Source organism: Entelurus aequoreus, linkage group LG22 (genome assembly GCF_033978785.1).
Source record: "Entelurus aequoreus isolate RoL-2023_Sb linkage group LG22, RoL_Eaeq_v1.1, whole genome shotgun sequence".
Lineage (NCBI taxonomy): Eukaryota > Metazoa > Chordata > Actinopteri > Syngnathiformes > Syngnathidae > Entelurus > Entelurus aequoreus.
The window spans coordinates 41,747,202-41,766,607 of NC_084752.1; the positions used below are offsets into that span (position 1 = coordinate 41,747,202).

The window sequence follows — 19,406 nt, forward strand, 5'->3', positions numbered from 1 at the left end:
CTTTTTCTGGCCATTTTGAGCGTTTAATTGACCCCACAAATGTGATGCTCCAGAAACTCAATCTGCTGAAAGGAAGGTCAGTTTTGTAGCTTCTGTAACGACCTAAACTGTTTTCAGATGTGTGAACATGATTGCGCAAGGGTTTTATAATCATCAATTAGCCTTCTGAGCCAATGAGCAAACACATTGTACCATTAGAACACTGGAGTGATAGTTGCTGGAAATGGGCCTCTATACACCTATGTAGATATTGCACCAAAAACCAGACATTTGCAGCTAGAATAGTCATTTAGCACATTAGCAATGTATAGAGTGTATTTCTTTCAAGTTAAGACTAGTTTAAAGTTATCTTCATTGAAAAGTACAGTGCTTTTCCTTCAAAAATAAGGACATTTACATGTGACCCCAAACTTTTGAACGGTAGTGTAGGTCATCAAATCTCAGCAACAAGCTGTAATATCTTACTGACATCATTTAGGACCAAAACCCTTAAAACAAGTAAAACACTCTAACATAAAATCTGCTTAGTGAGAAGAATGATCTTATCAGACAGAAAATAAGCAAATATCACCCTTATTTGAGATATTTCATCTTACTTAGATTTCACTTTTTGCAGTGTAGTTTCATTGACTGAAACTAAATCAATCTAGATGACTAAAATTTGTCGAAAAACTGATAATACTAAACTGCTGAAAATGTACGCTGCTTGTGAACAGTACTAGAGACTGTGTCTAATCTGGCGTCCAGTTCTCTAAAGACACCAACACAAGTGTTCTGTCTTCTTCTTCTGTGAGAGTTCTGACCAAGTCTAAGGGATGATTCCATGCATGGTTAGAATGAGCCCGAAACAGAAGTTGTGAGATAGCACACATGCGTATTGCATTATTCTCTTCCATTTTTACAACACGGCCACTCTCTAAAAGTCCACTTAACTTGCACTTAATTAGAGAGGGGATAAAACGCCCCTCATACAAAGCGCAACTTAACCCTGATTTTTCCATTTCCTCTGCTGCAGTAAAACGTGTGGAGGGGGTCAAGGGCCCGGTTAAAGTACACAGTGTGTCATTTTTATATAGTTTGTTCCCAAAGGGGCTGCTGGTGCCGGCCGGGCTCCAGACAGCATAGCCCGCATAGAGCGAGATCACTTTCAGTCCTTTTTTTGTGAATGGGGGCGGAGGAAGAGAGCTGTTAGGATGCTATAAAGGCAAGATGGGCTCACTCGCTCTCTCAGTCAGCACTCACACACACACTAAGTTGGAACTTCATTAAACTCCTTTTTTAACTTTACCGCTCTCATGCGCAAAAAACACACAAATGGTGGCTTTTTTGGTTCCTGCGTGATCTTGCCGGAGAACAAGTGCAACCATCGGCCGTGAAGCCTGAACACTTTCCCAACCGGTTTTTTTCCGCCCAATTGTGGCTTTTTAATTGAAAAAGGATGCTGGTGTCCACTTGGAATAAATGCTGGCTGCTGCTGCCTCTCCTCGCCAGCGCTTTGAGGACAGGGACGTGCCAGACCCCCGGGGGGCGACCTAAGCTTAACGCCATCAAGTCGGTTCTACTCGCAGCGGAGGAGGAAGAGGCGCCCGCCGCAGCCGCCTCCAACCGCTCCGCTGCCGCATACGCCAGCACTGGCCAGAAGCACATCACCTTTGCGCAGGTAATTCACGCAATACCAATGATGCATACCTTTTTCTAGCTCATCTCTCATTTAAGTTCACACACCACTCACCCCATTATGTACACCAGCGATATAAGACTTTCATCCAAAATCTACTTTTTGCCAACAAAATGTCATTTATTCAGCATTTGTAACGTTTACGCGGTTATAAATCTGCACTGCGTCATACTGTGAGCCAAATATGTATCAATAATATGCAAAGCACACCACAAAAATAGACATAAATTAATACTGCACTGCAAAAAGTCAGTGTTCAAAAACAAGGAAAAAAAATACAAAAATTAGGGGTATTTTATTTGAACTAAGCAAAATTATCTGCCAATAGAACAAGAAAATGTTTAAACATTTTTAAACTAGAATAGACAAAATATAATTATTCCTAATAAAATGAAGATTATGATTTAAAGTCAATGACTAAAAATAAGTAAATAACTCTCAAAACTACGGATGTCCGATAATATCGGCCTGCCGATATTATCGGCCGATAAATGCGTTAAAATGTAATATCAGAAATTATTGGTATCGGTTTTTTTGTTTTGTTTTTTTTTTGGGTTTTTTTTATTAAATCAACATAAAAAACACAAGATACACTTACAATTAGTGCACCAACCCAAAAAACTCCTCCCTCCCCCATTTCTTTCTGTTATCAATATTCTGGCTTCCTACATTATATATCAATATATATCAATACAGTCTGCAAGGGATACAGTCCGTAAGCACACATGATTGTGCGTGCTGCTGCTCCACTAATAGTACTAACCTTTAACAGTTAATTTTACTCATTTTCATTAATTACTAGTTTCTATGTAACTGTTTTTATATTGTTTTACTTTATTTTTTATTCAAGAAAATGTTTTTAATTTAGTTATCTTATTTTTTATTTTTTTTTAAAAAGTACCTTATCTTCACCATACCTGGTTGTCCAAATTAGGCATAATAATGTGTTAATTCCACGACTGCATATATCAGTTGATATCGGTATCGGTTGATATCGGTATCGGTAATTAAAGAGTTGGACAATATCGGAATATCGGATATCAGCAAAAAGCCATTATTGGACATCCCTACTTAAAACTAGTGAAATTTCAAAATTTTTTAGTTTTTAATCTTGGCAAATGGCAAATAATTTGCAGTGTAGAGTATTTACACTGCAAAAGTCAGTGTTCAAAAACAAGAAAAAAAAATACAAAAATGAGGGGTATTTTATTTGAACTAAGCAAAATTATCTGCCAATAGAACAAGAAAATTTGGCTTGTCAAGACTTTCCAAAACAAGTCAAATTAGCTAACCTCAATGAAGCCAAAAATACCTTCAAATAAGTATATTCTCACTAATAACAAGTGCACTTTTCTTGGTAGAAAAAAAAGAGACCTTTTTGCTCAATATGTTGAAAAATATTCTTAAATGAAGTAAATGCTAGTGCCATTATCTTGACATAATGATATGCGCTCGGCATTACATTTCTTGAAACCAGCAAACTTATACTAAAAACTAGTTTATTGTTCTTAATGGAAAGGCAACAAGGCAAGCGCTTGTTACTCTCGGGGTCTCCTAGCCGCTCAGGCAAATCATATAGTCTAAAAATGCATTTTTCCATGGATAACATGACATCATCGCACCAGGTGTGTGCTCTTTCAGTCAATTAGTGCGCATATATACAGCCCGGCCCCCGGCCAAAAATGTTTTAATTGTAATTTTGAGGAATTTATCTGAATGTGCATGAACTATTTCTGTTCAAAATAGTAAGAAATGTCACATGTTAAATGTTTAAATATTAACTGTCAGTTTACTGTACTGTGCCAACTGTACTACTATATGAGTATGTATGTTCTATTGTTTCATTGGAAATAAAACAGCATTGGGCTGTCATCTGTTTTAATTATGAGACACAATTGTGTCAAAGTCATGATTTTTTTTTTTCATGCTTGAAATAAGAAATGATGACTTTAAAAAAGTAGTTTTCTACTTGTGAGTGTTGATGACACAACAGTTGATATTCTAGTTTCAAGCATGTTTTACTCAATATAGCTCATCAAATCTCAGCAACAAGCTGTAATATCTTACTGACATCATTTAGGAGCAAAACACTTAAAACAAGTAAAACACTCTAACATAAAATCTGCTTAGTGAGAAGAATGATCTTATCAGACAGAAAATAAGCAAATATCACCCTTATTTGAGATATTTCATCTTACTTAGATTTCACTTTTTGCAGTGCACTAATGCAGTGGTTCTCAAATGGGGGTACGCGTACCCCTGGGGGTACTTGAAGGTATGCCAAGGGGTACGTGAGATTTTTTAAAAATGTCTGTCAAAAAGAACTGTGAAAAGAAATGCAACAATGCAATATTCAGTGTTGACAGCTAGATTTTTTGTGGACATGTTCCATAAATATTGATGTTAAAGATAAATTTTTTGGTGAAGAAATGTTTAGAATTAAGTTCATGAATCCAGATGGATCTCTATTACAATCCCCAAAGAGAGCACTTTAAGTTGATGATTACTTCTATGTGTAGAAATCTTTATTTATAATTGAATCACTTGTTTATTTTTCAACAAGTTTTTAGTTATTTTTATATCTTTTTTTCCAAATAGTTCAAGAAAGACCACAACAAATGAGCAATATTTTGCACTGTTATACAATTTAATAAATCAGAAACTGATGACATAGTGCTGTATTGTACTTCTTTATCTCTTTTTTTTCAACCAAAAATGCTTTGCTCTGATTAGGGGGTACTTGAATTAAAAAAAAATTCACAGGGGGTACATCACTGAAAAAAGGTTGAGAACCACTGCACTAATGAATATTTGCAAATACTTACACTAATTGATTGGCACCTTTAGCACAACCACGCATTGTTGTCATATTTTGAACAAAAAACCGAGAGCTCCGTGTTTATGAACAATCATGCAACTCTGGACCAAAATGGTTGAAACTGAGTAGGGTTGCAAAAGACGCAAATGACCAGAAATGATCCTGAATATTTCAGGACATTTTCAAAATCAGTGCCAATTTCTCATAACGAGAATTTTGTATTTATTTTTTAAATAAATGACATTCATGTATCAAGTTCTATTGAGAATTGAAACTACCGTAAATAGAAAACAGGCAATTTAACCTCCGTAATATATGGTTATAGTGAAATATGTTTTCCCACACACTTAATAGACTGTTAACTTGTAAATACATATTTTTAAAGAGATGGGGGAATATTGGTTTGTTCTGAACTCCTCTTCCAATGCCAGATAGATCATTGTGCTGTAGCTTGGATGTAACTAGATCATGCAATACTACATTGACTTACCTATATCATGTTGTACTACATATACTAAATGAGCTTGGATGTACCTATATCATGTTGTACTACATATACTATATGAGCTTGGATGTACCTATATCATGTTGTACTACATATACTATATGAGCTTGGCTGTACCTATATCATGTTGTACTACATATACTATATGAGCTTGGCTGTACCTATATCATGTTGTACTACATATACTATATGAGCTTGGATGTACCTATATCATGTTGTACTACATATACTATATGAGCTTGGATGTACCTATATCATGTTGTACTACATATACTATATGAGCTTGGTTGTACCTATATCATGTTGTACTACATATACTATATGAGCTTGGATGTACCTATATCATGTTGTACTACATATACTATATGAGCTTGGATGTACCTATATCATGTTGTACTACATATACTATATGAGCTTGGATGTACCTATATCATGTTGTACTACATATACTATATGAGCTTGGATGTACCTGTATCATGTTGTACTACATATACTATATGAGCTTGGATGTACCTATATCATGTTGTACTACATATACTATATGAGCTTGGTTGTACCTATATCATGTTGTACTACATATACTATATGAGCTTGGTTGTACCTATATCATGTTGTACTACATATACTATATGAGCTTGGATGTACCTATATCATGTTGTACTACATATACTATATGAGCTTGGATGTACCTATATCATGTTGTACTACATATACTATATGAGCTTGGTTGTACCTATATCATGTTGTACTACATATACTATATGAGCTTGGATGTACCTATATCATGTTGTACTACATATACTATATGAGCTTGGATGTACCTATATCATGTTGTACTACATATACTATATGAGCTTGGTTGTACCTATATCATGTTGTACTACATATACTATATGAGCTTGGATGTACCTATATCATGTTGTACTAGATATACTATATGAGCTTGGAGGTACCTATATCATGTTGTACTACATATACTATATGAGCTTGGATGTACCTATATCATGTTGTAGTACATGTACTAAAACTACATACAAACTGATTCAACAGCATCCGTGATGGTTGCAGCTATGTAGGCACACCATTTTTAGACAATATCATCGTAAAATTACAACTTTTTTTTTACAAGCTACACTGCAAAAAAGAGCTAACCAGATATATGTCAAAAAGACAACATTTTAGGGCAGGTGTCAGCAACCCAAAATGTTGAAAGAGCCATATTGGACCAAAAATACAAAAACAAATCTGTCTGGAGCTGTCACGCCAAAAATTCAAAGCCATATTACATACAGATAGTGTGTCATGAGATATAAATTGAATTAAAAGGACTTAAAGGAAACTAAATGAGCTCAAATATAGCTACAAATGAGGCATAATGATGCGATATGTACATATAGCTAGCCTAAATAGCATGTTAGCATCGATTAGCTTGCAGTCATGCAGTGACCAAATATGCCCGATTAGCACTCCACACAAGTCAATAACATTAACAAAACTCACCTTTGCACAACGTTAAAAGTTTGGTGGACAAAATGAGACAGAAAAAGAAGTGGCATAAAACACGTCCTAGAAAGTCGGAGAAAGTTATACATGAAAACAAACTACGGTGAGTTCAAGGACCGCCAAAATTAGTAGGACAAAACGGCGCTCGCCAAATACTCGAATCAGTGAAGCATGTTTAACACAAACAGTGTGCTTTATAACAATTAGGGAGGTTTGTGTCATGTTTGTCCTCATACAGAAACCATATTAACACAAAAAATATTTTTTTTTCCCCTCATCTTTTTCCATTTTTCATACATTTTTGAAAAAAGCTCCAGAGAGCCACTAGGGCGGCGCTAAAGAGCCGCATTGATTGATAGATAGATAGATAGATAGATAGATAGATAGATAGATAGATAGATAGATAGATAGATAGATAGATAGATAGATAGATAGATAGATAGATAGATAGATAGATAGATAGATAGATAGATAGATAGATAGATAGATAGATAGATAGATAGTACTTTATTGATTCCTTCAGGAGAGTTCCCTCAGGAAAATCAAATTAATTGAATGAGACTTTTATTAGTAGATCGCACAGTACAGTACATATTCTGTACAATTGACCACTAAATGGTAAAACCCGAATAAGTTTTTCCAACTTGTTTAAGTCGGGGTCCACTTAAGCTCTAGAGCCGCGGGTTGCCGACCCCAGTTTTAGGGGGGAAACATACTAAAAACTAGTGAGAATAACTAGCTGCATGGACAGATCATTTGACTTGATAAGACATCCTAAATTAAGATTTGTACATCTAGAAATTAGCAGGACTTTTGAGATAGAAATAAGTATTTTATTCTGAAAACAAGCATTATACAACTGGCAATTTCTAAATTAAGCATCCTCGGGACATGCAGAATCTTAAAACAAAATTCATTAATATTTAATATTTTCTCAATTAAAACATTTTTAAACTAGAATAGACAAAATATAATTATTCCTAATAAAATGACGATGATTTAAAGTCAATGACTAAAAATAAGTAAATAACTCTTAAAACTAGTGAAATTTCAAATTTTTAAAATTTTTAATCTTGGCAAAAGGCAAATAATTTGCAGTGCAGAGTATTTATACTGCAAAAAGTCAGTGTTCAAAAACAAGAAAAAAAAAATACAAAAATTAGGGGCATTTTATTTGAACTAAGCAAAATTATCTGCCAATAGAACAAGAAAATTTGGCTTGTCAAGACTTTCCAAAACAAGTAAAATTAGCTAACCTCAATGAACCCAAAACTACCTTAAAATAAGTATATTCTCACTAATAACAAGTGCACTTTTCTTGGTAGAAAAAAAAAAGACCTTTTTGCTCAATATGTTGAAAAATATTCTTAAATGAAGTAAATGCTAGTGCCATTATCTTGACATAATGATATGCACTCGACATCATTAGTTTTTTTCATGCTTGTAGTAAGAAATGTTTACTTTAAAAAAGTAGTTTTATACTTGTGTTAATGACACAGCTTTGCAACAGTTGACCAAAACACTTAAAACAAGTAAAACACTAACATAAAATCTGCTTAGTGAGAAGAATTATCTTATCAGACAGAAAATAAGCAAATATCACCCTTATTTGAGATATTCAATCTTACTTAGATTTCACTTTTTGCAGTGTACTTTCTTTAGCTTGGTTTTCGATATATATATATATATTTTTTATAGTAGCATTTTAACATGAAAAGCCAGTTTATCCCCGTCCTCATAAACCTAATTGGCTTTCAGACGCGACGCCACTGTGAGCTGCACTTGCACATGAAATCATAATAATAAATGACAGCAGAAATGTGAGAAAAAGTTAACACCGGGCCCCAAATGTCGGCGCGTGCTTGTCTGCTTCTTTTAAAGTCGTTGACGTCAGCCATGCTGGAATTATGGGCCTGTGACATTCGAGGGTAGGTCTTTTAAAACAGGAGACTTGTTCTACAGAGGATCTTTGACAGTAGGTCCTCAGAAAACAGCAGATAACTCACTCCTGTTTTATGGAGGATCTTTGTATAGCATGTTGGCAGCGTGGCCTTAAAAAAAAACATCAAAATGATTTATCAGTGTTTTTGCAATAGGTCGTTAAAAACTGCAGAGAACTTTTTGAGGATTAGCATTTTGCATTTGTATCAACTTCTGACTTTATTGAGGACTTTAATAGCCTTGTAGCAGGGTCAACTCGTTGAAGTATGGCAGACTTAGTTGAATAGTTCTGCAATAAAGCAACTAAAACATACACTGCACCTGCACATTAGCATACAGTGCTAACACCACACTGCAAAAAGTGAAATCTAAGTAAGATGAAATATCTCAAATAAGGGTGATATTTGCTTATTTTCTGTCTGATAAGATCATTCTTCTCACTAAACAGATTTTATGTTAGAGTGTTTTACTTGTTTTAAGTGCTTTGTTAAATGATGTCAGTAAGATATTACAGCTTGTTGCTGAGATTTGATGAGCTATATTGAGTAAAACATGCTTGAAACTAGAATATCAACTGTTGCAAAGCTGTGTCATCAACACTCACAAGTAGAAAACTACTTTTTTAAAGTCATCATTTCTTATTTCAAGCATGAAAAAAAATATATCGTGATTTTGACACAATTGTGTCTCATAATTAAAACAGATGACAGCCAAATGGACTTTGCTGTTTTATTTCCAATGAAACAATAGAACATACGTACTCATATAGTAGTACAGTTGGCACAGTACTGCAAACTGACAGTTAATATTTAAACATTTAACATGTGACATTTCTAACTATTTTGAACAGAAATAGTTCATGCACATTCAGATGAATTCTTCAAAATTACAATTTTTAAAGTTTCGTATATATGCGCACTATTTGACTGCCGCACTTGGCACGATGATGTCATGTTGACGATGGAAAAATGAATTTTTAGACAATATGACTAGCCTGAGCGGCTAGGAGACCCCGAGAGTAACAAGCGCTTGCCTTGTTGCCTTTCCATTAAGAACAATAAATTAGTTTTTAGTATAAGTTTGCTGGTTTCAAGAAATGTATTGCCGAGCGCATATCATTATGTCAAGATAATGGCACTAGCATTTACTTCATTTAAGAATATTTTTCAACATATTGAGCAAAAAGGTCTCTTTTTTTTCTACCAAGAAAAGTGCACTTGTTATTAGCGAGAATATACTTATTTTAAGTAGAGATGTCCGATAATATCGGCCGGCCGATATTATCGGCCGATAAATGCTTTCAAATGTAATATCGGAAATTATCTGTATCGTTTTTTTTATTATCGGTATCGTTTTTTTTTTTTTTTTTTTTTAAATTAAATCAACATAAAAAACACAAGATACACTTACAATTAGTGCACCAACCCAAAAAACCTCCCTCCCCCATTTACACTCATTCACACAAAAGGGTTGTTTCCTTCTGTTATTAATATTGTGCTTCCTACATATATCAATACAGTCTGCAAGGGATACAGTCCGTAAGCACACATGATTGTGCGTGCTGCTGCTCCACTAATAGTACTAACCTTTAACAGTTAATTTTACTAATTTTCATTCATTACTAGTTTCTATGTAACTGATTTTATATTGTTTTACTTTGTTTTTTATTCAAGAAAATGTTTTTAATTTATTTATCTTATTTTATTTTATTAATTTTTTAAAAAAGGACCTTATCTTCACCATACCTGGTTGTCCAAATTAGGCATAATAATGTGTTAATTCCACAACTGTATACATCAGTATCGGTATCGGTTGATATCAGTATCGGTAATTAAAGAGTTGGACAATATCGGAATATCGGATATCGGCAAAAAGCCATTATCGGACATCCCTAATTTTAAGGTATTTTTGGGTCCATTGAGGTTAGCTAATTTTACTTGTTTTGGAAAGTCTTGACAAGCCGAATTTTCTTGTTCTATTGGCAGATAATTTTGCTTAGTTCAAATAAAATACCCCTCATTTTTGTAATTTTTTTTCTTGTTTTTGAACGCTAACTTTTTGCAGTGTATTTATAAAGGTGGCCATCAAGGACTTCACCTTAAAAAATGGACCTGGTGTCTTTTTTCCCAGAAATACTGCCCTCCTGTGGGGATTCAGTAGAAAAAAACTTCTAAATCCTTGTCTTCAGTTTTTTTTTTTTTAGTTTTTAAAAAAAAAAGGTATGTTCTGTTCATTCTCTAGTCTCTCAATGAGCGTGCAAAGGGTAAGTCAAATGATGGAGGATTTCAAGATGTGATAAATAAAAAGGCGGTTCATACAGCAGGTGAGAGACGTGAACATTTTGACCTGTTTTTGATTTATTCCGCTCATAAAAATGGCCCTCAGTGTTACGGGATGCTGAAGGCCAGTCACGTTAAGCCACATTATTTGGCTCGGGCCGAGCTGCGGCTGCAACTTTACAACTGTGGAAAACCTCCTGGCAGCAAGAACACACACACACACACACACACACACACACACACACACACACACACACACACACACACACGCACGGTCTATGTGTGTGTAAATATACGTAACTGCTGCCATAAATGCCATTATAAGCCATCCACACTTGGACATGCCTCATTTTACCAGTGGTATAGACTGGTGGTCTGTGTAGTAAAGCGCTCTTCATATTATCACGGCGGCCGAGGTGCAAGCAGGCGTTTGAGGTCTGGCAGGCTTTTGTGAGGTTTTCATGTTCTCCTCACTCCACCAAGGAGTGAAAGTGCAGCTTTTTAACATCATTTCTGGCTACGACGAGCTGCTCTCAGCACTTTGCAGCGCCATCAAGCATGTCAGAGGCTGCGTTGAAGACAGCTGAAAAGTACAAATCACTATATATAATTGCGAGAGGCAATGATGAGAGGTATAGCAAATTAGTCTCGCTTAACAAGTGGCTGACTAGCCTCTGTAGACAACAGGGACTAACGTTTATTGATAATTGGCCCTCTTTCTGGGGCAAACCAGGCTTGCTGATGAGAGACGGCCTTCACCCTAACCAGGAAGGCGCCATCATCCTGGCTAGCAACATAGATTTCTGTTTGAGTCACACTTGACAGTTTGCAAATACATCAAATAGGCTATTATAATCCATTTCTAATGGATAAAGCTTTGGCCTGGACAAGAGGTCATCAGGTGGTCCCCAACGTTCACCGAGTGTTTCGACCCTTAACCACAACACTCTCCGGTTGGTGGGTCAGCAGTGATTGGCCAGATCACAGCCCCTCTCATCCAGGCTTCCGGCAATTCTCTTAGAATAATACACAACTCACATAATGTTTTTTCTGTAGCGACTGTGTCAGAGGTAGACATGCATTCTACTGAGGTGGCAAATTATGATGCGTTCAGTTTATCGCAGCACCAAGCAAACAATCTGAAAATTCCCATCATATCAATTCCTAGATATGGTCGAAATTATTTAAAGTGCACTACGCATAATAAACAAAACATTATTAATATTGCTACTACGGATAATTTCAACAAAAACACCTAAAAACAGCCCACCACCTGTAATATGGGCTTTTTAAACATAAGATCATTGTCTTCCAAAACGTTATTAGTTAATGAGGTCATTAGAGACAACAATCTTAACGTCATTGGTCTCAGCGAAACCTGGTTCAAACCAGACGATTTTTTTGCGCTGAATGAGGCATTTCCTCCTAACTATACGAATGCGCATATTGCCCGTCCCCGATTGATTGATTGATTGATAAAGTAAGGGTGTAACGGTACGTGTATTTGTATTGAACCGTTTCGGTACGGGGGATTCGGTTCGGTTCGGAGGTGTACCGAACGAGTTTCCACACGGACATATTAAGTAGCGCACCGCATGTTGTGTAAACAATGCACACTGAGGGACCACACACGGCATGCTAGCAGCTAACGGGCTACAACACCATGCTGGAAGACCCTCCTGCCTCGTTAAGAACTCCCGTTTGGGAACATTTCGGTTTCGCGGTGCGATGCAACAATGGATAACATCGCTTCAACGAAGAGAAAGACGAACAAACACAGCTCCCCACCGCATTCAAGCAGCCTCTCCTCGGCGAGTCAGACAGGGCTAAAGCAATAACAAATGTTTTTATAGCAGCAGATTTAAGACCATATTGCATTAGAAACTAGATTTTGAGCCACTTCTATGGTGGAAGAACGATGAGCCCATATATCCTCTTACTGCCAAGTTAGCCAGGCACTACCTCGCCATACCTGCTACCTCCGTGCCCAGCCAAAGGGTATTTTCCACAGCTGGAGACATTGTAACTGCAAGCAGGTCTGCTCTTTCTGCAGACAATGTGGATAAACTGATTTTTCTGGCAACAAACATGAAAATTGAGTGAAAGTCACCAGGGTTAAAGGCTGGGGGGGAGGGGGGGGACTGTTTAATGTTGCACTTTTTGTATGTAGAAGAAAAGTTTTGTCATTTTATTTAATCTGAGCAACAACTTGAAGCCGTTTAATGTTGCACTTTATATGTGGAAATGTTGCACTTTATATGTAGAAAGGTTTTGTTAAAAAAACAATTCTGAGCCTTATCTTATTTAGTTTTTATTTTATATATGTTGACCACATTAACCCTGGCAATGGACATGTGTGTATATGTACACTACCGTTCAAAAGTTTGGGGTCACCCAAACAATTTTGTGGAATAGCCTTCATTTCTAAGAACAAGAATAGACTGTCGAGTTTCAGATGAAAGTTCTCTTTTTCTGGCCATTTTGAGCGTTTAATTGACCCCACAAATGTGATGCTCCAGAAACTCAATCTGCTCAAAGGAAGGTCCGCTTTGTAGCTTCTGTAACAAGCTAAACTGTTTTCAGATGTGTGAACATGATTGCACAAGGGTTTTCTAATCATCAATTAGCCTTCTGAGCCAATGAGCAAACACATTGTACCATTAGAACACTGGAGTGATAGTTGCTGGAAATGGGCCTCTATACACCTATGTAGATATTGCACCAAAAAGCAGACATTTGCAGCTAGAATAGTCATTTACCACATTAGCAATGTATAGAGTGTATTTCTTTCAAGTTAAGACTAGTTTAAAGTTATCTTCATTGAAAAGTACAGTGCTTTTCCTTCAAAAATAAGGACATTTCAATGTGACCCCAAACTTTTGAACGGTAGTGTATGTTATTGTTATGTTAAAAGGATAAAGCCATTGTTTACAAATTTTGGTAAATAAATAACCAGAAAATTTATTTTTTTGTTTTTTTCTTACTGTACCGAAAATGAACCGAACCGTGATCTCTGAACCGAGGTACGTACCGAACCGAAATGTTTGTGTACCGATTGATTGATTGAAACTTTTATTAGTAGATTGCACAGTACAGTACATATTCCGTACAATTGACCACTAAATGGTAACACCCCAATAAGTTTTTCAACTTGTTTAAGTCGGGGTCCACGTTAATCAATTCATGGTCACACCCTTACTATAAAGAGACTGAAACATGCATCTTAACCCTTGTGTAGAATTCATGAAAACAACAATGCATGCAAAAGTAATGTGTGTCACAGATTTGAAACTCTTAAGTGTCAAGCAAGTGTAAAAAGAAGTGTGTAAAACAGCTAAATACTCCATCCATGTATGCCCCCAAAAGGCTGGCAGCAACATCATGTTGGCATGAGAAAAACCAGATTGAATGAATGCTAATGCTAAAATACATCTTAGCTGTTGGGAGAAAAAAATCGATCCATACATTCAATTCAGTCCCATTTATTTAGATTTCAAAACAAATATTCCCATCTTGTAATTGTTTGCATTTTAAAGCACTTTCAATAGCCTTGCGTATAAATTGTACCGTATTTTTCGGACTATAAGGCGCATTTAAAATCCTATCCCAGCCACATTTGGGGCAGAAGGCTGCGTACACCCTGGACAAGTCGTCACCTCATCGCATACTGTAAGCCAGGGGTCACCAACCTTTTTGAAAGCAAGAGCTACTTCTTGGGTACTGATTAATGCGAAGGGCTACCAGTTTGATACACACTTAAATAAATTGCCAAAAATAGCCAATTTGCTCAATTTACCTTTAACTCTATGTTATTATTAATAATTAATGATATTTACACTTATTTGAACGGTTTAAAAGAGGAGAAAACACGAAAAAAATTACAATTAAATTTTGAAACATAGTTTGTCTTCAATTTCGACTCTTTAAAATTCAAAATTCAACCGAAAAAAAGAAGAGAAAAACTTAAAAAAAGAATTTATGGAACATCATTAGTAATTTTTCCTGATTAAGATTAATTTTAGAATTTTGATGACATGTTTTAAATAGGTTAAAATCCAATCTGCACTTTGTTAGAATATATAACAAATTGGACCAAGCTATATTTCTAACAAAGACAAATCATTATTTCTTCTAGATTTTCCAGAACAAATTTTTTTAAATAAATTCAAAAGACTTTGAAATAAGATTTAAATTTGATTCTCCAGATTTTCTAGATTTGCCGGAATAATTTTTTTGAATTTTAATCATAATAAGTTTGAAGAAATATTTCACAAATATTCTTCATCGACAAAACAGAAGCTAAAATGAAGAATTAAATTAAAAAATGTATTTATTATTCTTTACAATAAAAAAAAAAATGTACTTGAACATTGATTTAAATTGTCAGGAAAGAAGAGGAAGGAATTTAAAAGGTAAAAAGGTATATGTGTTTAAAAATCCTAAAATCATTTTTAAGGTTGCATTTTTTCTCTAAAATTGTCTTTCTGAAAGTTATAAGAAGGAAAGTAAAAAAATTCATGAATTTATTTAAACAAGTGAAGACCAAGTCTTTAAAATATTTTCTTGGATTTTCACATTCTATTTGAGTTTTGTCTCTCTTAGAATTAAAAATGTCGGGCAAAGCGAGACCAGCTTGTTAGTAAATAAATACAATTTAAAAAATAGAGGCAGCTCACTGGTAAGTGCTGCTATTTGAGCTATTTTTAGAACAGGCCGGCGGGCTACTCATCTGGTCCTTACGGGCTACCTGGTGCCCGCGGGCACCGCGTTGGTGACCCCGCCATGATTATCAAAATTATAACAAAGGTTTGATGTATATCACTTTGCATGTAATGGGTTAATATATTAGTTTCACGTTTGAAGTTGAATTGCTGACATGAAAGGACTTTTAGATGGTTAGCTATTTTCTTGACTTTCACCTGTTTAATATTATAACTGTGAAAATCCGGTGGGAGGAAAGTACGCAACTTTTCCCTGACTACAATTGAATGTTCACCTACCGAAAATCAGGAGCGTCTACTGTAGCAAATGGGTGCAATGGGTGCAAGCTTTCGATCACAAACTTATAGTCACTGCTCGGAGACATTTGTCTACACTGCAAAAAGTGAAATCTAAGTAAGATGAAATATGTCAAATAAGGGTGATATTTGCTTATTTTCTGTCTGATAAGATCATTCTTCTCACTAAGCAGATTTTATGTTAGAGTGTTTTACTTGTTTTGGTCCTAAATGATCTCAGTAAGATATTACAGCTTGTTGCTGAGATTTGATGAGCTATATTGAGTAAAACATGCTTGAAACTATTTTGTCCAAATGTCCAAAACACACCCAGCAATGGTGCACAGGAAGGCGGGGAAGAAGAGGGGAAAAGGCAGCCAAAATGGTCAAAAGTCCCAATTTTGTCCAAAATACCTCCCCGGGTTCCAGTCCCACGAGTCCCGCCGCCGGCCGCACAAAAAGTGTCCAAAAACCCAGCAAAGCCCCACGGGAAGTGGGGGAGAAAAGTGAGAAAAGTCGGCAAAAGTCCCCAAAAATGTTCAAAAATCACACCCAGGTTGGAGTCCCACACGGAGTGCCACAAGTCATGTAGCACTCGAACCCGGGTGTGATTTTTGAACATTTTACCGACTTTTCTCACTTTTCTCCCCGCCTTCCGGTGGGACTTTGCTGGGCACGTTTTGGACATTTTGGGTATCCCGGCCGGAGGCGGGACTTGTGGGACTCGAACCTGGGCAGGTATTTTGAACATTTTTGGGACTTTTGCCAACTTTTATTCCCCCCCTTCCCGTGGGACTCGGCTGGGTGTGTTACAGACATTTTGGGCATCCCATACATTGTGCGCGGCCATACATAAGATTTTATGTTAGAGTGTTTTACTTGTTTTAAGTGTTTTGCTCCTAAATGATGTCAGTAAGATATTACAGCTTGTTGCTGAGATTTGATGAGCTATATTGAGTAAAACATGCTTGAAACTAGAATATCAACTGTTGCAAAGCTGTGTCATCAACACTCACAAGTAGAAAACTACTTTTTTTCAAAGTAATAATTTCTTATTTCAAGCATGAAAAAAAAAATCATGACTTTGACACAATTGTGTTTCATAATTAAAACAGATGACAGCCAAATGCTGTTTTATTTCCAATGAAGCAATAGAAAATACGTACTCATATAGTAGTACAGTTGTTATTAGTGAGAATATACTTATTTTAAGCTATTTTTGGGTTCATTGAGGTTAGCTAATTAGGGTCCGCATGACCCTGTACAAAGGACAAAAGACAAAGGACTTTTATTATTATTATTATACCGGCCGCCTCTTCGAGCTGCAATTTGACCCACTTAACATGCTTCAAAACTCACCAAATTTGACACACACATCAGGACCTGTGAAAATTGCCATCTAATAAAAACCAAACCCCAAAACTCAAAATTGCGCTCTAGCGCCCCCTAGAAAAAAAAAACTGCCTGTAACACCCACTAGGAAGGTCGTAAAGACATGAAACAAAGCCCTCTATGTAGGTCTGACGTAGACCTACATTTCATAATTTCCCATCCTCGGGCAAAAACCAACAGGAAGTTGGCAATTTCTCCTTCAAGACAAAAATGTACTAAAAACACTAATTTTTGCCTCTTTGAGCTGTAATTTGACCCCCTTAAAATACTTCAAAACTCACCAAACTTTTCACACACATCAGGACTGGTGGAAATTGCGATCTAATAAAAAAAAAAAACGAACCCCAAAACTCAAATTTGCGCTCTAGCGCAATTTTTGAATAAAACAGAGACAAAACTGCTCCTCAGAGGAAAACACAGACAAAACTGCTTGTAACTTCCGGTAGGAACGTCTTAGAGACATGAAACAAAAACCTCTATGTAGGTCTCACTTAGACCTACATTTCATAGATTGACACTCTTCAGCAAAAATCAACAGGAAGTTTGCAATCCCTCCTTCAAAACTAAATTTTTGTTAAAACCGGTCACCAAACATCAAACATTATCTCCTCTGAGCGCGTTTGTCGTTTCGGCTTCAAACTACTACAGGAGAGAGCTTGAACCCTTCTGATTGACGGATACTCAAAGAGATTTGAAAAGAGTTTTAATAAGTGCTACGGTTTTGATTTTACGAGCCTTCAAAGAACCGCTGCGCTGCTGATGCTGCTGTGATTTTACGAGCCTTAATAGAACCACTGTACCACTGCGCTGATGTCAACAAAAGTATTGGGACACTTAGGACTAACAGTAGACAAAAGTTTTTGGACACTTAGGACTAGTTTTACTTGTTTTGGAAAGTCTTGACAAGCCACATTTTCTTGATCTATTGGCAGATAATTTTGCTTAGTTCAAATAAAATACCCCTCATTTTTTTTTCCCTTGTTTTTGAACACTGACTTTTTGCAGTGTAGCAGCTAGACCGAGTACTGCCCGCCTCGGAGCCAGTCAGAATCTCTACTAACTATGCTCATCTAACTGAGAAGGCATTTATTTAATTTGAATAAACAATAGCGCTAACATGATAGGCGGTGTCAGTTAGTACCTGTTGTATTCAGATGACGTGCCAGCGTTATTGCTGATGGGGTGACATCGAAATGGTTCAAAAACATGACATTTATTTATAGTTGTTGCATGCTGTGTGTTCAAATGTTTCACCATATTGCTTGTATGTCCTCCTTTTGATCAAATAAAAGCCCTGCATTTATTACAAGCGCTGTTGCAATCTTTTCTTGTGAAATACAGCTAAACTTTGGAGTGTTTTGGCAGCCTGGGGAACATGTTGCTGTCTGACGTCACTACGTTGCATTCCCAGCCGCAGGGATCGTTTGACTAATCTTTTGAAAAAAAATGGCAAGCGATTCCCAGGAATTGATTCACTGAGAATCGGTTCTGAACAAACAAGTCTTCAAATCCCATCCCTAATGCCACTTTACATGATATTCTTCATTTTGTGTTTACTTTAATTAAATGCTAAAAAGTTATTAATGTAGGACAAAATATGCTATGTATTAAACTACTTTTAAAGAAAAAAACAGCCTTTGCTACAGCTCTGCACTGCAAAAAGTCAGTGTTCAAAAACAAGAAAAAACAGTACAAAAATGAGGGGTATTTTACTTGAACTAAGCAAAAATTATCAGCCAATAGAACAAGAAAATTTGGCTTGTGAAGACTTTCCAAAACAAGTAAAATTAGCTAACCTCAATGGACCCAAAAATACCTTCAAATAAGTATATTCTCACTAATAACAAGTGCACTTTTCTTGGTAGAAAAAAAAAAGACCTTTTTGCTCAGTATGTTGAAAAATATTCTTAAATGAAGTAAATGCTAGTGCCATTATCTTGACATAATATGCGCTCGGCATTACATTTCTTGCATTTTCCCATCGACAACATGACATCATCGCGCCAAGTGCCTGCTCTTTCAGTCAATATATATACAAGCGGTAGAAATGGATGGATGGATATATATATATATATATATATATATATATATATATATATATATATATATATATATATATATATATATATATATATATATATATATATATATATATATATACACACACACACCGGTATATATTTATTTATATACATATATATATATATATATAAATATAAATATATATATATATATATATATATATATATATATATATATATACATACATACCGGTATATATTTATTTATATAT

General features: G+C 35.7%; 1 protein-coding gene across 1 annotated transcript in view; it reads left to right on the forward strand.

Annotated features, from left to right (window-relative positions):
- The first annotated feature begins 1,243 nt into the window (after positions 1–1,243).
- The window catches only part of dkk2 (dickkopf WNT signaling pathway inhibitor 2), a 52,355-nt gene continuing 34,192 nt past the window's right edge, over positions 1,244–19,406 (forward strand). The window contains exon 1 of the mRNA XM_062033275.1: positions 1,244–1,660. Coding sequence (XP_061889259.1) covers positions 1,439–1,660 — 222 coding nt within the window. The 5' untranslated portion in view covers positions 1,244–1,438. The remainder of the gene's footprint in view (positions 1,661–19,406) is intronic.